This window comes from Mustela nivalis (assembly GCF_964662115.1).
Source record: "Mustela nivalis genome assembly, chromosome: 3".
In the NCBI taxonomy this organism is placed as follows: Eukaryota; Metazoa; Chordata; class Mammalia; order Carnivora; family Mustelidae; genus Mustela; species Mustela nivalis.
The window spans coordinates 61,335,589-61,360,404 of NC_139022.1; the positions used below are offsets into that span (position 1 = coordinate 61,335,589).

Below are 24,816 nucleotides of genomic sequence, written 5' to 3' on the forward strand. Positions count from 1 at the left end.
GACAGCTGCCATCCGCCTCCATACAACACTGTTACAATACCATTCACCATAATCCCTACGTTGTGCCTTTCATCCCAATGACATACTCATTTCCTAACTGGAAGCCTGGACCTCCCATGCCCCTTCGCCCCTTTTGCCCATCCCCATACCCCTCATCACTCTGGCAATCATCAGTTTATTCTCTGTATTTATGGGTTTCTTTCTGCTTTGTTTTTAGGTTCCACATATGAGCAAAATCATATGGTATTTTGCAGTCTCATTTTGCTTAGCATAATAACCTCCAATTCATCATGTTGTTGCAAATGGCAAGATGATTCTTTTTTATGTCTGAATAATGTTCATATATATATATATATATATATATATATATATATATATATGAAATCCATTCATCTACCGATGGGATACTTAGGTTCCTTCCATGTCTTGGCTATTGTAAATAATACTCCAATAAACATAGGGGTGCATATAGCTTTTCAAATTAATGTTTTTTTTTTCCCTTTGGATAAATGACCAGTAGTAAAATTACTGGATCATATGGTAATTCTGTCTAATTTTATAAGGATCCTCCACACCATTTTCCAAAGTGGCTCCATCAGTTTACATTCCCACCAACAGTGCGTGAGGGTTCCTTTTTCTCCATATCCTTGTTGACACTTGAAATCTCCTGTCTTCTTGATATTAGCCATCCTGACAGATGCAAGGTGACTTATCATCGTGGTTTTCATTTGCATTTCTCTGACAATGAGTGCTGCTGATCATCTTTTCATGTGTCTGCTGGCCATCCATATTGTCTTCTTTTGAAAAATGTCTATTCAGATCTTCTGCCCATAATAATCCGATTATTTGTTTTTCTAGTGTTGAGTGGTGTAAGTCATTTATATATTTTGGATAGTTACCTCTTAACAGATCATTTGCAAATATCTTCCTCATTCAGTAGGTTGCCTTCACTTTGTTGATTCTCCAATATATATCAGAAGAGATTCTTAAAAGGTATAGCTTCAAGATAGTTTTGTGTCCCAAGAAATAAGGTTTTGGGTAAGGGGATGATGAGTCACTGTACTTGCCCTAAAATGCCCAACTTTAAGCCTTAACAACTACTTGTAAGAGAATATTGGTTCTAGTTACCCCATCTGGAAGGCTAAGAAATTTTTAATTGTCCCTCAAGACCACTCATGATGGGTTAGAATAGAGAAACTCTTAGTCGACCTGACCAGGAATGTTTAATGAATGAAGGAATAAATAAATAAATAAATAAAATATATAGTTTTAATTAAAAAAAAAAAACAACTCACCATCTCCCTTGAAAGCTGTGCACCCCCACTCCAATTATATGTGAATCACAGCAAGGGGGGGTTTCCTTGGTAACTTTCCGTGTCCTTTCACCTTCAAATTCAGATCGTGAATGATCTTTGGTTTCATTGGCATATGTCATTACACGTCTCATACGGAGTAAGGTACTTAACTATTACTGTATCAACTGGTACTGAGCATTCATAAGAAGCAGTTCGGTCTAAAAAGTAAATCATTGCCCTAGATAGAGCTCCTGTAACTGTTACTGAGCCCCCTGCTCCAAGCATCCACTGAAAGTTTTAATACCCACTGCATCACAGGAAAAATTTGGCAACGTCTAGAGGCATTTTTCATTGTCACACTGGAGTTGCCATTAATTTGTATTTGCTATTTACATTAGAGGCTGAGGATGCTACTAGTCATCGGAGAAAGCACAGGACAGGCCCAAATATCAATAGTGTGAGTTTGAGAAACCTTGAGTTACAGGCAGTAGAGATACTGGGGTCCTAGTGGGGTAGAAACCAAATCATGCAACACAATGAGTATGGTCACTATCCTGGTAGAGCATGTAATCTGAGAAGATGCACCATTTTACATACCTAATTTTTTTTTCATCCAAATAGGCCACACAACATTTATATTTAAATACTTTTATTTTCATTTCACCAAAAAAAAAAAAAAGCAACAGTGTTTGCAATTACACATGCCTTTCAGTCAGTGCTGGTCATATGCAAAACAAGTTATCAGAAATATAAAGAAAAATAAGCCTTTTCCCTTTACAAGTGACACAACACAATTTGCATATATATTATACATACTGTTTTCAAAATTTTCCACAAAAGACAGATTATGATACAAATTTAGAATTCCACCCACAAGCTCAAATTCAAAGAACTGGAGATCCACTTAGGTGTTTAAATACAAAAATGTAATACTTTTACAAGTTTCCAAGTAATTGCTTTCAAAGTGTTTGAAAGAGACTACTCTTCATAGCAACATGGAACACTTGGCTTTAATCAAGACGGCTATAAGACTAAGTTTTGTCTCAGTGTGAGTTTGCTGATTAATGCAAATGCTCCAATTATGCTATAATTCTATATATATATATATATATATCTGTATGCACACACACATACACACACTTACACACACAAGTGTATTATGTACTGATGGTTTATACAGTGCAAATTCTGGAACATTTCATTCAGCTAAGCCATGACCTTTACTTCTTTGAAGTATTTCAAATTAAGAACTGTTCAGAAATATCACTAATGACTACCATGACTAATTCCAAAAAGGTGCCCCTTTCTCGCTTATTTATGATCAAAGTTACATGTGTCATGAACAAACTCTTATTTTTTTCTACAGCAGCAGGTATAAATAACAGCAAAGTATAGGCTAATTTTTGAACACTAGAACCTGAGATTTTGATATGGTAAATGGTATCTTTTTGCAAATGTTCTAGGAGTCCTATCAACATTTCTAAAAAATATATATAATAAAATAATATGGCAAATCTTCAGCATTATATTCATTATAAACTGCAGAACAAACAAAGATTGCTCAGAAGCTTAAAAAAAAAAGCAAGGAAGGAAGGAAGAGAGGCAGAGAGGGAGTGAGAGACTTGACACATGCATTTTCTTTGATGCAGACAAACATGGAGTCCTAACATTTACCATGTGGTGGGTGAAGAGTCAGTACGACGCAAGAATGCTGAAAGTGAACACGCCAAGTCTGGATGTATGAAACACATGCAAAAACGTACAGCTGATGAGGCAACACGGGCTTACATTTTTAAGCATACGTGAGGGTAACATCTAATACCACAGGCGCTGAAGACAAAAAGAAAAAAACAAAACAGGAATGGTCCAGCTAACGGAGAACTGAGGAGAGAGAAGCAGCCACACAGAAGAGCTCTGGGTAGTAAAGGGCCAACTTGCCCTACCATAGATGGGCGCTGAGGGAGGGCCTGTCCCCCAAATCGTTGTGGAATGATTTATTTTGGGGCCCATGCAGTTATTCACTAGAACTATGGCCATAACTCAAAACACTCATTCCAAAAATCAACGTAAGTTGTATCGGTTACATAAGAACATGCTATCAATGGAACTACGGGAGACTTCTGTAGATAAGTCAGAATTCCAGGCCCCCCAAAGAAGCTACTCTCAAGGGTCTTCACACAAGTTCTAGGCAGCACTGTTATTACTGAAAGATTCATCAGCAAAGACCTTTAAACCTACTTTGTACTTAGGATTGTCTTCTTGGCTTTCTGAACTCTCCAAAGTACAGGTCTCTTCTCACCATTTCCTTCAGTTTGACTCAACACAAGAAATGCTGAATCTGATTAGCTATCCTAAGTCAACCACAGCCAAGTGTCTTCTCTCAACTTCTTTGCTCTATACTTGTTGCCATGAGTTACACCACCCCATGCCTTTCAAGTCAGAGGGCAGGGATTCAGTGGGACTTGATTTTTTTTTTTTAGATCCATGCACAACCCGGAAAGGGACTATGTATTAATGAAAAATAATGAAAAAAAAAAAAAAGATTAGATATGTGCTTATATACACTTATATTTTTAAAGGCATATATCTAGAGAATAAAACAAAATAACCACAAAACAACAACTATACTTGGCACTGTTAAATGAAGAAATATGTGGGAAAGGAAGAAGCGATCTGTCAATTTATGAAACTGAATTTTCATTAGGTCCCAATAGAGATAGCAATGCAAAGAACTAAATACAAAACGAAACAAAAAAACCCCCACCCATATTAAGAATATTCCCCTGCCAAAAATATAACCCCTCCCCAAAAACCAAGTAAATAAGCAACACACAACTATTCTATTCACTATTGCCAACATAGGCAATAAGGGAAAGGGGAGAAGGGGAGATTTGTCATACACTGATCCTCAGTTTTCATTTTGTACCTGTACATCACGCTAAGACTAGGTACAAAATCAGTAATAGGAAAACATTTATATACAGTTTTTGAAAGTTCATATCCTGTCCTTTTCCCCTCCCCATAACCCACCCAAATCATCCTCCCCCTTAAAAAAGTCACCCCAAATTATAAAACTATTGCCCATGCAGGCAGTGAGGGAAGGGACGCAGAGGAGATTTATCATACGTATGGACCTCCATGTTTCATTATGTAACTACAAGTCCTACAAAGGACTGAGTACTAAGTGAAATAACACACAAAACGTAGCAAACATTTATATACATTAAAAAAATTTTTACACACACACACACATACGCGCGCGCACACACACAGAGTGTGTGTACACACTCTCTCTCTCTCTCTCTCTCTCTCACTCAGACTACACCCACCCCCCACCCACCCCCCAAAAAAGAAACTAAACATCTATTCTTCTACCACTGCCGGCCAGGCAATGAGGGAAGGGGAGTAGGGGAGATTTTTCATAGAATCAATCTCAACTTTCGGTAAGTACCTAAATCGTCATGCAAAGGTCTAGATTCAAAATGAAGTAAACACCAAAAAGAAGCAGAAACATTTATATACATTTAAAAAACCACCTATCTTACCTAATAAGCCCATTCCCCATTAAGAACTTCAAACACAAAAAACAAACACCAAGTCCTCCAGTATCCTCATACAGTCGTGCACAGGCTGTAAGGGAAGAGAGAACAGGTTTATCATGCCTCTGGATCTTGGCCTTTGCACTATGCTGCGTATCTACAAATCCAAACCAAAAAAAACCAGTTCAAAGTAAAAGACCAAAACAACCACCACCACCACCACAGCAGACGTATATGTACATCTTTTAAAATGTAAACCCAGAAATGCCCCCACCACCCTGCCAAAAAAAACCCCTCTAAACAACTATGCCGCTAGTCATTGCCTGGACAGGCAATAAGGGAAGGGGAGAAGAGGAGATTTTTTTCATAGAATGAACCTTGATTTTTATCATGTACCTAAATATCCTTGGAAAGAGCTAGGTACAAGATGTTGTAACAGAAAAAAGGAACAAAAATATTTATATACATTTTAAAAAGTACATATCCCCACCCTCTCTGAGGAGGGAGGGGTAGAGTAAAAAAACTCATCTAGAACTACTCTAAAACTACTGCCCACAGAGGCAACAGTGGGAGGGGACAAGAGGCCACCGTCATACATTCAGACCTCCATATCTCGTTAGGTACCCCCATGTCCAAGGAAGGGACGGGGTACAAATGGAGTAACACAATGTAGTAATGAACACTGTACATACAGTTTTCAAAAAAGTCTATATCCCACCTTTAGTCCCTTCCCACCCCCAAGATCTCAAAAAAACCCAAACTACTTGAAAATTATTGCCTACATAGATAAAAAGGGAAAGGAAGAAGAGGAGATTGCTACACATCTAGAACTCCATGGTTCTTTAGGAACCTATGTGTCCAAGTGGAAGACTGGGTACACAGAGAAGCACTATATAATAAGGAAGTAAACACACACACAACACACACACACACACACACACACACACACACACACACACACTTAAAGTATTTACCCCCAAACCCACAAAAGAACCCCTGAAACTAATTAACTACTCTACCAGCTATTGCCCACTTGGGCAATAAGGGAAGGGGACAAGAGGAGATTGTTATACATCCGGACCTCCGTGGTTCATTGGGTGAGTTCCAGTTGGGATACCCAATGAAATAATACAACTTGGTAGTAAAAACAGGTATATACAGCATGTACACATCCCTTCCCCCCCACCCCACCCCCCACCCCGCCAAACCCCACTCCAACAACTACTCTACCAGCTATTGCCCACTCAGGCAATAAGGGAAGGGGACAAGAGGACAATGTCATACATCCGGACCTCCACGTCTCATTGCGTACTTTGACATCCTCTCAGGAGGAGGCAGTACGAAATGAATAAGTAATGTCAAGTAGTAGGAAGTCTATTTACATATAAGTACATACCCTGCTTTCTCCCACCCCGCAAAACAAAACAAAACATCAGCTACTACCCAAGAAGGCAATAAGGAAAAGGGCAAACAGGAAATCTGTCATATTCTGAACCTCAATTTCACTAAATATGTATGCACACATCCAAAAGAACATACATAAAGTGAAACATAAAGAAAGGGGCATAACACAGATATACATCTGAAAGGATGATACACAACCCCCACCCCACAAGACTAGATCCAAACAAAAGCAGCTATAACTAATCTGTAGTTACTGTCCATGCAAGCAACAAGGGAAGCGATACCTGGGCATCCATCAGACTTCCGGACTGCCACCGTTCATTAGGAAAATGAACCACGAGAAAGACGAACAAAGTGCAAAATGAAATAACACCCACAAACAACAGCAAAAACATTCTGCATGGATTTTAAAAAGAACATACCCTGCTCTGCCCCCCACACCCCCAGTATCACCATCAACTTCCAAAAAAGAAACACCAAGTAACTACTGGGCAGCTGTTGCCCACACAGGCAATATAGGAAGGGCAGAAGAGATTCTCACAGGACAGTATCTCACTCTTTATCAGAAGACAGTACACAGAATGAAGGAAAATAAAAGTAGATCAAAACCACGTATGTACATTCAAAAATTATATACCCCTTTCCCCGCCAAAAGCCACTCAAAGACATCAATCCACTGCTCTATGGGCTATTGCACATGCAGAGACGGGAAAGGGAGGAGAGGAGATTTATCCCACGTGTGAACAGCCACTTCTCGTTCAGGACCTACTGCCAGTGCAGAGAATGAAGCACGAAAGAAAAGAATGCAAAAATTAGCAAAATTACACACATTCTTTTTTTAAAGTACAAACGGAAGTGTCAGAGTGGGGAGAGAAGAAGCTCTTTAGAAAGATTCATTGCAGTAAAAACCAAATAACAAAGGCAAAAGGGAGAAAAAGAGCTCTATCGGACCTATGGAATTCAGATCTCATTTTGCAAACTCCACCCAGGAAACGCTATTCTCGGCGAGATACGAGAGACTCCTACGCTTTCTCTGCATCCCCATGAAATGAAAGGGGGTGACATTAATACTCAGCAATCTGACCACACATTATGGGCCCAGGTGCTTTAGTTTGCATTGGCTTTTACAATACAACTCAGTAACAGGCTACCAGTAGTAATCTGACAAATTCAGCACTTAACTTTCATTTCTTACTTTCCAGTATTCAGAAAGGACTCTGTTCGGTCCCCAGGGAGAATGACACAGCCCCAGAGCCTCTATATACCCAGAACTCCTCTGACAACTCTTTTGTTCCTACAGAGGCTCAAGTACAATAAAATGAAAACATGAACTGCAAAGAGAATTAAGCGGAACCTGGGATGGAAAGAAGGTTCAGGAACACTCACACAATGGCAACACAGTTTCACTTACAGGGATTTCTAGAAAACGATGAGATGGGGACGGCAGCTGGGGGTACCTGCAGTTTAATGTATCCAATCTCTTGCTGATAAAGAACTTGGATGCCTTAGATTTCTACTTCATCTCCAAAGCACCAGTTTTTCTTCTACAATTCCAAATTCCCAACTTTACCTTTCTTAATCATCCAGCATAATGGGTGTCTTCTACTACGTTCAAGCAGCTCGTCCGTCTGCAATGAACATGAACACCCGACCGCGTCACGCTAGGCCTGGCGAGCCACAGGAGCACAGACGGGAGTTCTCAGAGACACCATGGCTAAGCCAAAGGGTGGGGAGGGGGCATAAAACTTCAAAAGCTACAGTTATGCCTGTTATGTCACATGTTCTACCTATTTCATAGCCTTATATCCTGACTAAGGGTTGTTTTTGGAAGTGCCATCGAGATGGGTTAGCTTGACATTAAAAATTATGGAATTCTGTGGGAAACAGTGAGGTGAGGGCTACTCTAAGGGGAGGCCTACAAATAGAACTACAGCCAGCAGGGATCCCGCATTATGGCAATGAACAGACTGAGTACAAAGAAAGCAATGGATTACAAGGCAGCTCTTCTTTTAGCCCATGTTTTGATAAGGATTACTTAAACATTACCCTCTGCCCACACACACATATACACACACTCAGGAAAAATGATATAATTCAAGATAAGATTTGCCATATGCAGAATTTACACACATTACAGGAGCAATGGAAAGATGGGCAGGTATAACTGAAGAATCTTAACTAATGTTGAGAAGTAGCAAAATTTAAACTCTGTATCAAAGTGGAATTCAGTAATATAACATGGTAAAAAACCAGCAACCAAAAAACCCCTCAAAAGTTTAGTATTTTCCCCACTCTAAAAATATAAAAACACACTAACTTCCAATATCAACTAAACTATTATTCGTCTGCTGAGCACAAGAGGAATAAAGACCTACAATCACCCCAGTTTCCATAACACATCTTTAGAGGATTCTGCAATTCTCAGGATATAATATTTTGTATTCTGAACCAGAGGTAAATGTTTAGAAAAGACTAACTTGGGGAAAAACACACTAGGATTAAAGAAAGCTACCTTTTAGCTTGCCAGCATTTTAAATTTTGGTATATAAAAATATTTTCATAAAATAAAATATAATTTTATACACAATCCCACATATTTTCACTGTATACCTGCTAACTTAAAAAAAGGTGACCTTTCCCATTGATTCTCTGGAGTGTTTTAAGTGCTCACAAATGGGTATCTACCCTTTTTATGTACACAGAAGATGTTTTCAAACAAAATATTAAGTACTCAAAAATTATTAGGAAGAAAGCTTTTCCCCTAAGAATCAAAGAAACTCAACAATCTAGGTATTAAGTCTGCATAGCTCGAAAAATTCAAGTACAGTATTTCTCCTTTACAAGGAGTGAAAATGCCATACGATTTCAGAAATCTTCCCTTTCTTTCTTTCCTTGGCCATTCCTTTTAATCAGTTAGTTTGGCCATGATAGAAACAAAATAAAACAAAACAAATAAAACCCACTGATTTTTCAACTAAAGAAAAGTACTGTTTTGATAGTAGAAAAAATTCAAAGCCCACCATATTAAATCTGAATCAAGTTACTCCTATCCCATATTCTCTTTATTCCTTTAAGGTACTATGGTGAACTTCAAATAAAAATGTTCAATTTCACAAAGGCCCTATTTTAAAATATGCTTCTAATATATGCTACCATATAACATGAAAATCTACACAGGAGTATGACTGACAGAGCAAGTGTCTATGATCAGGTAACATCAAAGGCAACCTAAACTAATTTTATTTTTAGTAACAGTGATAAAGTCATGATAAAAGACAACAGTACTAACAAAATGCTCGCCACACATGTAGACATATTCTTCTATAACACAAGGTATATCTATGGCAGGGAATGATAAAGGTGTACAGATTGGGAGAATATTGGAATTCATAAATAAAATAATTATAATTAAAGCTAGCTCAGTTTGAAACATTTTCCTAAAAGATGAAAAAATAAGTACTAGATATCTGGAAAATGTAATCTCTTATCCTTGTTACTTAGCTTTTCAGAACAACAAAAATTTAAAAATTCTGTAGCACCTGGCTGTTCTGCAGAAGAAAAAAAAAATAGAAGCTATAGATCTTATTTAAAACTTTGTTTCGGAAAATAAAAGATTAATCAAAACCTCAAACCAAAGTAGATCTGCACACCTGAGATCAGTTTTCTAACAGTTGTAGGATTTGCAGACTTCGTTACCATAGTTTTTGAAGCTATGTTCTGTACCACACTCAAGGAACATCTATCATCTATCACTAGGCAGCAACAAGACTGGCAAAGCAGCGCCCGCAGAGGCCGGCTCCCACGGTAGATCTTCCCTTGTTTCGCTGGGTCAGTACTTTCCGGATACTGAGAAACAGAACAGAACCAAAACAGACGTTCCCCCCCCCCCCCATTTGTGTATCTTCAAAGTAGAAAAATTACTCACTGTTTTTGTAGATGTTGGCATATAGGTGAATATAATTTTGTAATAAATAACTATGTATTGCCCAAAGACAATTCAAGAAAGACAGATGAAAAACACAGACGGGCCCTGAGCGAACTAGAACTCCTAAAGACTGCAAACGACTCGGCAGCAATTCTGACTTCACCTTGGCTTTTTGCAAAAGCAGCAGAGCCCACGTTAACAAGCTCTCTGAATGGGCAACAAAATGGGGCACAGTTGTGCATGCTACAACCACCATGTCAGAGTTTTGAGGTTCTTCTCCATCCAACGGATATTCAACTGGATGACTTCCAGAGCCTCCTGGACACAGCGAAGCCGAAAGGTTGCCTCTGACTGATTTTCAAAGAACGCCTGGACCTGTAAAAGTTGCATGGACAAGTATTTCAAAAGAACAGGAAATCATAGGTAACTCTGAATAAGTTTAACTGAGTCATGCCTATGCTGAGTTCTTGAAAGAAGTACAGAAGAGAAGGACTTTATTTTTGTTTTATTTTATTTTAACTTTTAAAAGATTTTATTTATTTATTTGAGAGAGAGAGAGAGAAAGCAAGAGAGAGTACGAACAAAGGGTGGGAGCAGGGAGAGGGAGACGCAGACACTCCACTGAGCAGGGAGTCCGACGCGGGACTCAATCCCAGGACCTCGGGACCATGACCTGAGTGGAAGGCAGATGTGTAACCAACTGAGCCACCCAGGTGTCTCCAAGAAGTACTTTAATATTTGAAGTATTTACATCAGTTCCTGATCACGTATGGTGAAATCTGAGGTAATTTTAAAAATGAATTGCCCTTAGTTCCACAAGCATGCATTTTTCCAGTTTAGAATAGGAAAAAAGAAAAAAAGCCAAGTAACAGTAAATGAAGTAGTCTAAAAATAAAATTAGAATTAGTGCCCAGTTCTACCTTTGGAATGGAATTCTTTAAAACCATTTTATTACCACTTAAAAAGAGACTTGGCATATGCTGGTCTTAATTCAAAAAATGATCTGTATCAGGCAGATGCAGGAATACTGTTGAGAATGGAAACAGAAATCTTCCTCACCAGAATTTGTCCTCATCACTGAGGACAACTTTTAGTAATCATCCCAGGGCAGAATTGCTGGCACTGACCAAGGCCAAAGAGAGAAGGGGCAGAAACTGGCATGACAAGGCACCATCTGACTTAGACTGAGCAGCCTAAGGGGAAAGGGTGACCCAATACAACCAACCTCAGACAAATGCGCCTTTGTTGAAAACAGGTGCGTCGACCCAGCAACAATACTTTGTATGGTATAGGACCCCAGATGAAACCTGAAGAAACACAAATACAAGAGCCAAAACAGCAAAAGCATGAGGCAGCTGCTAGGAAGCAAAGTTCCTAAATGCAGAAGAATTACTTGACCATACATTACACAGGCCAAAGGCGGACTGGGAGTCCTGCTCTTGGGTAATGAAGCTCAGTAACTTGGCAGTAACCCTACACACATTCCCACTATCAGTGGCAAGGAAAGGTGGGCAGAAAAAGGCAGGAGTTACGGATACCCAGATAAAATATTAATTCACTTATTTGATTCAAAAATCACACCTTACCCCAGAAATGCCATTACTACTTTGAAAGGAAAAAAAAAAGTCCTCCACATGCTGTCTGGGTCGCTGTTGAGTTCTTATCCATTCCCCTGGCAATGAAGAGGTGTTTTTCAACACACATAACTAAACAGCTCTTCTGAAATAGTCAATAGCCACGTGAAGCGAAGTGACCTAAGGGTCAAGCATGGCTGGGCTTAATCAGTACCGAATGGAGCACCACTGTCAAACGACTCACATTATGGGATTACATTTACAAGGGTGAAAATTTCTGGGTGTTTCAGTTAAACTGTCACTGAAGCATTTTTCCTCTCACAGCAGATCTTAAATCCTATGAATCAATACAACATTGGGAAGAGTTTCAAATGAAGAACTGGAGAATATGAAAAATTAGCAGTTATCTGAGAAACTTACTTCTGGACAAGCTTGCTCCAGTTCTCTTTGACAAAATCCCATGCCAGCAAGTGTCCAGGGAAGTGTTGGCCAACTGTTCTAATGATGAAAGACAGCTTTTGTGTTCGGATGGTATCGCCACTGAGGCTATTTTTCATTAACCTGAAGAGCAAAGCAGAGGTAGTTTCCAAAATAAGTATTCATCATGAAGTGATCACTGAACTTAAAATCAGTGCCAGTCTCCTAATTAAGGTTCTGAAGCAATTCAAAGGATGTAAGTTTTGGGTTGGTCTAAGATTGATCCATACATTGAAAACTCGTCATTTTTTTTTTTTTTTACATGAAGGCAGAACTCACCAATAAGATAAGGACTTAAATATACTGTCACACAATAATAAAATAGTTCTTAATGTAGTAAGGACATTTAGGAAATAAATTCAAGTAGAACTTTTATAACTCTGAAGACTGGATTTTGTTGTTGTTGTTAAAAACCTTATTTGATATGAGTAGATAGGTACATTGGTACTCTTAAAAAACTGGGCTGTTTGATGTAAAAAAGCAAGAACATTTTAGAATATGCTTTTAATATTAATAGTTAACATTTATCGATACTTTATATGTACTAGATTATGTTCTAAATTCTTGACACAACAAGGCTTCAAACAGGGAATCATTACCTATCTCCACTTTACAGTTTAAGAAACTGAGGTTATTTAAATTGACACCAGGACACAGCTGATAAATACTAAAGCCTGGTAATTAAATAAATTGCAATTCTCATCTATCGTGCTAGAATATCTGTTTCTAGCAGGAAAACACATATCCCGAAAAGAATGCAGAACAATTTTTTTTTTAAAGATTTTATTTATTTGACAGAGAGAGATCACAAGTAGGCAGAGAGGCAGGCAGAGAGAGAGGAGGAAGCAGGCTCCCCGCTGAGCAGGAAGCCCCATGCAGGACTGGATCCCAAGACCCTGAGATCATGACCTGAGCTGAAGGCAGAGACTTTAACCCTCTGGGCCATGCCCCAGAACAATTTTTAATGGGAGGAAAACCCAAATGCCCACCAAGATGTGATGGATTAAATAACATGTGATAGAGCCATACTGTGGAATGGTGTGTAGCCATAAAAACAAATGAAATAAGCTTTATGAATGAACAAGGCAAATCTCAAAGACTGATCACTCACTACAAAGAATGTTACGGAACACCCGGTACAGTATAAACTATGCTCAGTATATAAATACACACACCGGGACAGATGCTGTTAACAGAGAGAAGAGAGTAAGGATGGTAGTGAGGGGTCATATGAGAGGTGCTTTCACATTTTATTCCGTTTCCTTAGGTACTGTTTAAGTATTTATACTGGGGAATTCATCAGTGTACTACTAGTTCAAGACAAAATTATTACTGTTTAAAAACAAAAACTTTTTTTTATTTGCTTGGGTCAGAGGCCGGCTGCTACTTAAAAAAAAAAATGACTATAGTGCGTCCTCTGGAAAGTGGGTCTGGACAGGTGCTAACACCACCTCTGGAACACTAGAAGGATTTACCTGAGCAAAAAACAATGAGAGCCACGTGCCTCTCCTTTCCTTCCCACTGCTGACTTTCAAGATACCTTCATATTTCTCCTGGTTACCTACAGCTCCTCTACCTGACACTGACTGTTCTTCCTGCCAGGAAACCTCACCTCCTTACTGCCCCTCTTACCCCATGTGAAACTACCACCTCTAGCCCTTCATCTGCTGGATATTAAAAAGGAGGAAAGGTCTGGGGTGCCTGGGTGGCTCTATTGGTTAAGCAACTGCCTTCAGCTCAGGTCATGATCCCAGAGTCCTGGGATCGAGTCCTACATTAGACTTCCCGCTTAGTGGGGAGTCTCCTGCTCCCACTGCTTATGTACATTCTCTGTCAATTAAATAAATAAAATCTCTAAGAAAAAATAAAAAAGGAAAGGTCTGACAAATTCACATGAATGTATAACCCATGGTTTTTACATGTTTTACTGAAGTGTCTGCATTTTTAAAATGATAGCTTGGATAGAGAGCAATGCCTTGATCAAAAAAAAAAAAAAAAAAAAAAAAAAAGGAAAGAAAAGAAAAGAAAAAAGCACTAACTAAAGAGAACATCCCAAGCAGATCAAAAAGTTCTTAAGCACAAAGGAGAAGGGGACTGTGATTTTTGGCATCTCCCAATCTCTTTTAGCAAAGCCCCTCCTGCCCATCCGTACAGGTCCAGTCCCTGAGACGAAGCCCAACACATGTGGGCTCCACCACACACTGTCCAAGTCAAGGCTAGTCCACAAGTAAAGGCAGAAATAGGGAGATCCCAGAGAAAAGGAGCTCCCCAAACCTAGGAGCACCATGCTTTTATGCTTTGGGTTTTTATGTATCATATTGCTTGGGTGGTTTCATACCAGTAAAGTTTCCGTACATCCTCTGAGCTGGCAAGAGCTTCAAGTATTTTATTCTTTTCTGCTTCGGAGTCTATAGAGACATACTTGCTTAACAGGAATGACCAGCCTTTCTCTGTTTTTGCTCCAACCTTGAACACAGTACTCATGACATCAGTAGGTAGGCTGTAAGAAAGGTACGAATATGAGAAAAACAAGGAAAGGCAAGGAATTGACTAGTGGTGGTTGTGCACATAACAGAAGAGTCTTTACAACTCATTGTCAAGAAAATATTTAACTCAGTGGGCAGCTACTTCCTTGGTGGTGTGACCATAAAGAGTATCAATTCATCTTAATGCAGTCATTATTCACTGAGCACCCACAAAGAACCAGGCAGACACCTGGCTGGAAGCTGGGAAAGAGAAGAAGGAGACCCAGTCTCTCCCTCTGGGAATTAGAGGCTATCACAAGGTACAGAATAAATCAATGCATCACCACGTATTGTGGTGAGTTCCATGGTGGAAATACAGTGGTGAGAAGAGGGGAAGAAGCACAGTTTCCTGGCCTTATTAAGATCTCAGAGCTGGAAAGGATATCAGCAGGTTATCCCAATCCTCCACCCCAACTCCCATCTGACGCTTGAATCTATTTTCATAACGCCCACTAAGGAACACAGAGAGAACCAGTCATCATCAAAAACATGTCTACTAACTGCTAACTACACTTGCTATGGTATAGCACTAAATTAATTACAAGAGACTTGTTTGACAGCTCATACCCACACCGATGGCTGCTATAAAAAAGCAGAAAACAGCAAGTACTTGGTGAGGATGTGACAAAACTGGAACCCCTGTGCCCTATTGGTGGGACTATAAAATGGTGCAACCACTATGTAAAAAAACATGGCGGTATCCCCCCCCAAATTAAAAATAGATCTACCATATGATAGAGCAATATCACTTCTAGGTACACATCTGAAAGAGTCAGAAGCAGTCTTGAAGAGGTATTTGTATACCTACATTCATAGCAGCATTATCTACAAAAGCCAAAAGGTGGAAGCAACTCAAATGTCTATCAATGGGTGAATCAAGAAACAAAATTCAGTGTGTATACACCATTTACACTGTATACACACAATGAATATATTCAGCCTTAATAAGGAACAATATTCTAACACATGCTACAACACGGATGAAACTTGAGGGCAAGTGAAACAGGTCAGTCAGAAAAAGACAAATTTTATGCTTCATGTATTTTACTACGGTTTAAAAAAACAGTCTTGTTTGACAATACAAGTATATAGAATTCACCTATGCTAACATTCAGTCTTATAACATTTTTGAGCCAGGATGAAAAGATCCTGGTTTCAGTACATGATACCAAGGTAAGGAAGAGGAAGAGAGCTCATTTGAGTAGAAGGACATGTCACCTTTGAGTTCCATTGGATGCCACCCAATCGTCAAACAGCTTCATGGCCACAGTGCTGCAGTTCTCGAGGCTGTGGGCGCATGCGAACTCCAGCAAGGCTGACCGAAGCTCCCGGGCAGATGGGGGGCCTTCGTCAGTCCAAGTCTGCTGTTCGATTTGGCTTCGAAGTAATTTAAATACCCTGGCCTACAGAGACAAATTGTTAACAATCATTAGGACAATCAGAAAAATCAAGATGGCTAGATCGTTCTTCCCCAATGTTCACTCAGGGAGATAAAGAGGATCTAGGTATTACTTCATAAATATCAACTGACATACAAAGCGTGTGTACAACTGGGCAAAACCATTCAATAACAAAGACTATACATCAGCTTCTAGAGCCAAGGGGAGAGGATCTCTTAATTACATAACACAGAAAGAATGGATGACTTCACTGCAGTAGAAAGCCTGTCTTCTGTGTGAGAAGATATTTTCCTGCTAGCAAGTATCACTTATAGCCACTGTCAGAGGCGAGCTGGAACTTTCTAACCTCATGACTTTAGACTCCATAAACCCACAAAACAATGAGAAAAATATACTTCTTTACCGACAGGCAGATGTTTAAATGTCTCTAAATGCAATATTAAAGGAATACTTAAAATATCAGTTAGCTTGATGATGTAATAAATTAATCTAATTGAATTAGCAAGAAAATGAGGCATGCAGAGTTGTTTATCGTTATCTCCCCACCCTCAACTTTTTATGTAAAGTATTTTCAGACCTGTAGTAAAACAACAAGAGTAACACAGTGAATACCCATATGCTAGATTCATTGGTCTGTAACACTCATACGCCCCAGAAAATCAGCTCAAATTCTCCACGGAGCATCTTTTTCTTGCAGAGTACCACTGTCAATACCTAAAATGAGTCCCATTTGGAGCTTTTTAAACTGCTGACGCCATTTTCCCAGCAGACCTTCTCTACAGAAGTCTCCCATGGAGCTACAAGAAAGAAAAAATGGAATCTGGGCAAGGGGAGGGACTCCCAAGTTTGTGATAACATGTCCACTCGCTTTTGTTTGCTTCAAAAGCAATGAAACAGAGAACAGACACCTTGTGGAATGTGTGAATAACAAAGCCTGCGAGTCATTGAGAGGACATGAAGTGGAAAAATACTTGCCACGCTGATGGATAATCCAAGGGACATGAAAGCAAGGCAGGAGATCCTACTGATACACACGGCTGCACCGAGCATGCTGCCCGCCACTGGCCTGACGTTCTCAATGGCATGACGGCAAAACATCCCAAATGAATAAAGAATAAAAGAAAATTCAGAGCGACTCAGAACTGTCAAGCAGAAACAAGCGAAGAATGAGAAGAAAAAAAGTTACATGCTTGAGATACTACTAAAAAAAAAATTCAGTGGAGAAAAATGTCAGTGAGAGTTTACTAAAACATATAGAAATGAATAGGGGGAAAAGAACGGCACGTTAAAATACTGGAAGCTAGGGATGCCCAACCCTTGAAGAAGCTCAGGCTAATTCCCAAGCAGTTATTCCACTAGAGTTACTGGGTGCAATCTTACTAGTTATTTCTGGTACCACAGAGTTAAGATGAAATCCCCAAAGAGTTGATTTTATATATGTTTCAAATGATAACATAATAGAGCAAAAGATTTTATTATAAAAATAATTCTGTTTTTAGAAAATTCCTGTTTATCATTTTTATAAGTAATCCAGGTTATATTTTTCATATTAATAAATCATAGAGCACATGCTTCTTTGCTGAAGCCAGCGATTCAAAGAAAGAACCCATTCTTCCATGACTCTAAATTTTGTTTTGTAAACAATAGAATCCAATCCTCTGATTTTATAAAATGAAAATGGCAAGTGGGGAAAAAAAATAAACGGATGGTTATACAAGCTACAAACATTGGGTATGCAATAAAATGCAAGAACAGTTACACAAAATGATTTTTAAAATAAAACAGACAGGAAAGATGGAGGCATTTATATTATGTACTACATTTTGATTTACTGCTTTAATTTTACACTGATATGCCCAGGGAGTTCTTTCTTGGGTCAACTCAGCTTCTTAAAAGTGATGTGTCAGCTTTTATTGCAAAAGGTTTATCCCACCAATCCCTCATCTGTAAAAGAATGACAGACTTGTAAGTGATGAAACAGGAATATGGCTGGGATCAGACGATAACATCAGATGTGAACCATTTGACACCATTCAAAAGTGCCTGCAGACCCAATCTACCCTAACGCCACAGCATGCATCACAAAATGTGATAGAGATGTATGTACTGTGTAGGTATGTGCAGCCTAGATAACAAAATGACCAATATATGTTCAAAATGCTCTGGTGACAACAACACAGAAAATTAGACACGAGTCTTAATCACAAATACTATTTGAAGATTGGATCCAAGGACTCAGAAATGTCTACCATTCCCATCTCTAACTACAGTATCAGATTTTATACTTTGAGTGCTGTGATGGTACCAGAATGCCCTCTGAATTTAAGAGACAATTTCTCACTCTTGGTTAACTAACCTGACTTTTAACTAACGATCAAGTGTACAAAATCTCCAGCAGTTATGGGCCCATAGGCTCACAGACACATATTAAGCTGCAATTTTCCTCTAAGCATCCATCCCCTGGGCCCCGCCCTGGCGTATGTTCTTCATAAACACATTCCGGCCCAGCACACTGGAAATCATCATCCAGGATGAGGACTCAGAGTTACTCAAGCGTCACAGAAAGAAAATACTCAAAAGATCTAACTCCTTGGATTGAATTTAGCATCTGTGTTCACAGCATAGAGACAGCCTGAGATAAGTATCAAGTGCTTTCTGACACTAGGACCCGGAACAGAGTTACTGGAGAGAGGCAGGGGGAAGAATGGCTTCTGTCACCATGAAATTTAACTAGCTGGGCAGCTTCAAGAACATTCAGCTAACTTTAAAAAAAAAAAAAAAAAAAAAAAAAGAATTCTTTATACATTTTTTAAAAAGATTTTATTTATTTGACAGAAAGAGATCACAAGTAGGCGGGGTGGGGTGGGGAAGCAGGCTCCCTCCTGAGCAGACAGCCTGATGCTGGGCTCCATCCCAGAACCCTGGGATTATGACCTGAGCCGAAGGCAAAGGCATTAACCTACTGAGCCACCCATGCGCCACCATTCTGCTAACTTCTTTAAGCATATTCACTATCAACATGCTCCTTCAATAGTAAAAAAAAAAAAAAAAATGAGTGATACATACTCAAGTTATTTATTGTATCCCCCCAACATTCATGTCTGCTTAGAATCTGTGAGTGTAAAGTTATTTGGGAATAGGTATTTGCAGATGTAATTGATTTAAGATAAGGTCATACTGAATTTGATGGGCCCAGATCTACTGACTGGTGCCTATATAAGAACAGGGAAATTTGGACACAGAAACAAAGAGAGAAAGTCAGGTCAAGACAGAGGCAGAAATTGTAGTGATGCATCTACAAGCTAAGGAATGCTAAGTACCGCTGGCAATGGCTCAAAGCTGGCAGAGACATGAAGACAGTCTCCCTCAGAAGGAATCCATCTGCCCTGCCAACACCTTAATTTTGGCCTTCTACCTTCCAGAACTATGAGAGAATATGTTTCTGTTGTTTTAAGACAACAAGTTTGTACTAGTTTATTACGGCAGCTAAAGGAAACTAAATTACTACCGCAAGTGGTGTTGATTTGATATGGCACTAATAACCCCCAAAGTAATCATAAAAATTCAATAATAAAAAAATCTATGCATACAATAAAGCACACTGGTGACGGATCAACTGGATGGCCATATCAAAAAAAGAATCTTTGTGTCTAACTCATACCATACACAAAAATCAATTCCAGATGGATCATTGTTCTAAATGCGTAAGGTAAAATCATAAAGTTTTCAGAAGGGAACAAAGGAGAATATCTGTGGGTTGGCAGATTTCATACACAAAAATTAAGAATTTACGCTAATCAAAAAACATCATAAAGAGACTGAAAAAGCCTGAGGGGGAGAAGATACTTGGAAATGTACATGAGCAACAAAGGACTCCTATCTTGACTATATAAAGAGCTCTACAAATCAATTAGAGAAAGGCAGAAAATCCAATGGGAAAAACGTTAATCACCTGGGCACTTAACCAAAGTGTACGTCTACTGGTCAATAAACAAATCCAAAGGAATTCATCTTCACTAGTCATTAGGGAAATACAAATAATTTTTTTTAAAGATTTTACTTATTTATCTAAGAGAGAGAAAGAGCACAAAAGTAGGGTGAGGGACAGGAGGAGAAGCAGGGTCCCCACTGAGCAGGGAGCCAACGCGGGATTTGATTCTGGAACTCTGGGATCCTGACCTGAGCAGAAGGCAGATGCTTAACCGACTGAGCCACCCAGGCACCCGGGAAATACAAATTAAAGCCAAAATTGTGATACCACTATGCATCCAACTGGATGGCTAAAAGGAAAAAGATCACTATTAATACAAAGTGTTGATAAGGATACAGAACCAGAATAGTACTCAAATTCTCATAGCCTGCTGATGGAGCACAAATTGATACAACATTGAACAACGATTTGATGGTACAGTATTAACTATAAATATGTTATGACTCAGCAATTCCACTTCCAGACATATACCCCATAGAAATGCATACATATATTCAACAAAGCTATATATAAGAATATTCGTAGCAATGCCATTCGTAATAGCTCCAAATTGCAAACAACTCAAACATTCACCTACAGTAGCTGAAGTGGCTACCACAAAGCCAATCTCTTCCATAGACTAACAGTACAAAGTCAGTGTTGGATTCTAAATTTGCCCTAAAGAGACCAATAAGTTATTTGCATACCCTTCGAAGTGTACACGGAGAATATAAATTTTATTAACATTTTAAATATAAAAGAAATCTCAAATATTAAGTTGACAACTTTATTTTCAAGGGCACTAAGTGTAAGTCTGTCATCTTAAACCTTAAACACACGGTCTACAAATTTTTCAAATGGCTTTAATTTATAACCTCTGTTTAAAAAAATGATAGCAAAGAAACAGTCTTGATTTTTCCAACCAAAAGGTATCCTTTGAAAGATGACATTGCTAGAAGACAAATTAAGTTAAAATACAACAACATAACACAAAACCAGTGGGCTTCAGAGTGGAACTAATCTGGGTTTGAAGCTCAGCTTTGTAATTTACTAGGTAAGTGATGGGAGGGAGGTTATTGGGTCTCCCTATCTATTCAAGGAGGGTAGAGATATCTGTCTGGCATAGTGTGAGGATTAAATGAGGTAATCTACATTAAACACTTAAGCATGCTGTACAGAACATAACAAGCACTGAAATGAACAGTTTCTGGTTTGTTTCACTCATTTGTTTGCTTAGTATTTACTATGGGTTGAGTCACATTTTGAAGATACTGGTTTTTATTAAGGATGGTAAGAGCCTCATGATACAGAAGAAAGATGAAAATCGTAACAATGAGAAAAGCCCTCAGAAATCATCTGACTTAAGTATCACCCTTATGGGAAGGAATAGGCATAGCTCTTTTGGGGTCAGATCAGAGACCTGGGGGGAAGAGTGCTTCTCAAGCTCCATATGGCCCACCAGCTGGCCTTGCCTCCTCACACTGAGAATAGTGTGTGATGGGAGAACTCATCACAGAAGATGTGCAGCAGCCTAGCAAGAGGCAGAAAAGAGGTGTTTAAAAAAAAAAAAAAAAAAAGATGTAATCCAACCTCTTGCCTTCCCCAGTGAAGACACCAAAACCCTAAAAGACGTTCTAATTTCTGGTTCAATACTTTCTTCCTTTTTCTGAAAGCTGCCTTTTGCCTAGTGCCTGGAAAATCTAACTGGTCTCTAAAGCAAAACCTGTTGTCAGAATGTGATGATTCAGAGTCAGATGAAAAAAAGAATTAATCTCTTCCTCCTACGCTTTTACTCTGTCAACAGTATAATACTGAGATATCAGTATTAAATCTAATTTAACACTAATTAGGCAACTGGTTTTAAAAAAGGGAAAGCAGTCCCCAATACCGAGACTCCTTTAGTACTTTGCAGAGAAATATATCCACCAGTATCATCCTCCGTAAGAGAGGTATCAGTAAGAACTCCTAAAACAGGATATTCTCAATACAAACATCACTGTCATTTCATAATGACCAACTAGGAAATCAGTGGGGAACACCCCATTGCAAAAGGACCTACTTCAAGCATTTATTATGTAAAAATAGACTGGGATTTGAATAGAGGTTTTCTTTCCATGTGCCCTCATTTTGACAGCAGTGTCAGAATTCTTTATTTTGATATTCAAACAAGACCATGTTATGCAAGCCTTTTATCAACACTTCCTGGTAAGCAATGTCATAATGATTCAAAGTAAAGATTTCATAACTAGGAAAATGAAGAAAAGGGAACGTGGCTGGTTGCTTTTTCAGCCAATTACTCTGCTGAACAGAACTGTGAATCACAACATTAAAGGCAAGCAACAAAGACATACTGGCAATAAGGGAGACTTACCACAACTCTTGAGGCCAGATCCATGTATCCTAGCTTTTCAAGGAGGTTATAGATGAGGCCGGTCTGGAACAGGGCTTCAGTGATGGGTGCGGTATAGGTCTCATTTCCAAGGTAATCAATCAAATCAAAAGCCCTCTGAAGAGATACCTTGCCTAAGCTAAAAGGTAATAGAACAGAAAAGTCAATATGCTGAGGGAGATGAACTCTATAGGCATGCAGAGAAATGTTATGAACAGATGGTGAGTCTTGAAGAACTAAAGTTTTAAGCTTAGGGTGGTATTCTGTAAAGTCAGACTAAATATTATTATCCTTGATTAAGTTCATGTGTATGACCTAAGGTTAAAGATAGATTTCATGAGAAAGATAAACAAGAGCTCAAGTTTTATTCCCCGTCACCTGTAAATTGCTACAGACTCATGGAAAGTATTACAACGTCCCATTTCGTGGGAAACGATGAAGAGTACTACCTTTATTTATTTATTTATCACTTATATTTACCAGGTGAGGACAAGTAGCATAAAGAGGATTTGAATCAAAAAGAAAATATTTTGTTATTTGTATGGGAATTTGTCAAACTTGTTACAGGTCCACTGTGAATTTATGGTGAGTATATTTTAAGAATTAACCATTTAGGAGAAGTCAAAACAATGATGGCTCAGATAATGTAAGGTCACTTCATACAAAATGAACCAAAATAAGGTCAACAAAGGTCAGAAAGAACACTTTTGAATATTCCATGTGTCTCTAGACCCAATAACAACCCAAGTTGATACTCTCACTTTTCAGAGGATAGCTACACACATCACTTCCATACATGGTTTTGGGATTCCATAAGGCACAGAGTAGTTAGGAGGCAAGCTGTACACAAGTACGAAGGCCCCACATCTCAGACACATCGCTCAAACCAGTGGGTAGCACTAAGCTTCACGCCTAAACTAAATGCTGTTTGAAAAGAATTCTCTCATGAAATAAAGCCAGAATGCCTACTTTATTCAGCAAACAGGTGTCCTACTTGTTGGTATGGGCAAGTCTTAAGATACTATTTAAATCTTGTTATTTAACTGTTCACTATGTTTGTAGTGGATGTTGCTATATAGATTATAACACCCCTGAAGGCAAGGATTAGATCTTACATTTTCCCAATCATCCAAAACAAGTACACCTAAGAGACTCTACATGCGCTAGTTCTCTTGAATTGTTTTTCTAAAGTGTTTTTTTTCTGCAGAACACTTGTTTGAAAACCAACCCGCCAACCCAAACCAAGCTCATGTTACCCTGCAAGCTCAAAGATGTTGTTGATGAGGTTGGCTCGGTCTTTGTCACTCAGGACATAAGGATTTGTTTTCAGCTGTTTGATTAGTGCTTCCCAGTCGTCATCTTCATAGTGTACAACATAATAGCCGTTCATGTTCGTATTGACTTTGACCCACTGCACTTCTTCTGTAAGATTGATGACACCTAATACAGACCAAAAAATGAGAGAAAGAGAGGAGAGATAATAGAAGAAAAAGTACTGAATGGGCATTTTGTTTCAAAGTTAATATAGTATATTGTTACATTTAATTATTCTACTAATGAACTAAATGTCTGTCTCCTAGTGCAGTTATTTTAAAGTCAGCAAAGATCACCACTCATTCATTTCAAAATTTTTTTTACTTTTTTTTTTTTTTACTTAAGATCAATTAGCCAACATATAGTATGTCATTAGTGTTTGATGTAGTGTTCAACGATTCATTAGTTGCATATAACACCCAGTGCTCATCACATCATGTGCCCTCCTTAATGGATAAAGAAGATGTGGTTCATATATATAACAGATTATTACTCAGCCATCAGAAAGGATGAATACCTACCATTTACCACTCATTCATTTAACAATTTTTTATTTAATGGTGAACAAGGGAGAAATGCCCCTTCTTCCCCAGATCTTACAGTCCAATGTAGCCAGGCAAACAGAGTATCATATAAATGTAATTGACGGAAAAAGAAAATTTGGCATCCTATGGAAGAACATAGAAGAAATGCTCCACCACCAAGTGGAGGTTAGGAGAGGTTTCTGGGAAGAAATGACATCCAAGTTGAGAGAGTTCAAGATATACAGGTGTTTTAAGCAGGTGATAAGAATGTGTAGGGTGGGGGCGCCTGGGTGGCTCAGTGGATTAAGCCGCTGCCTTCAGCTCAGGTCATGATCTTGGTGTCCTGGGATCGAGCCCCGCATCGGGCTCTCTGCTCAGCGGGGAGCCTGCTTACCCCTCTGTCTCTGCCTGCCTCTCCGCCTGCTTGTGATCTCTCTCTGTCAAATAAAATAAATTAAAAAAAAAAAAAAAGAATGTGTA

General features: G+C 38.8%; 1 protein-coding gene across 3 annotated transcripts in view; it reads right to left on the reverse strand.

Annotated features, from left to right (window-relative positions):
• Window positions 1–1,927: 1,927 nt before the first annotated feature.
• Window positions 1,928–24,816, reverse strand: part of LNPEP (leucyl and cystinyl aminopeptidase) — a 105,828-nt gene continuing 82,939 nt past the window's right edge. For all 3 annotated transcript variants that reach the window (XM_082723853.1, XM_082723855.1, XM_082723854.1), the window contains 7 exons: window positions 23,755–23,938; window positions 22,481–22,637; window positions 15,958–16,142; window positions 14,553–14,714; window positions 12,158–12,298; window positions 11,389–11,470; window positions 1,928–10,538 (listed from right to left, as the gene is read on the reverse strand). In XM_082723853.1, the coding sequence (XP_082579979.1) occupies window positions 10,407–10,538; window positions 11,389–11,470; window positions 12,158–12,298; window positions 14,553–14,714; window positions 15,958–16,142; window positions 22,481–22,637; window positions 23,755–23,938 (1,043 nt within the window). In that variant the 3' untranslated portion in view covers window positions 1,928–10,406. The remainder of the gene's footprint in view (window positions 10,539–11,388; window positions 11,471–12,157; window positions 12,299–14,552; window positions 14,715–15,957; window positions 16,143–22,480; window positions 22,638–23,754; window positions 23,939–24,816) is intronic.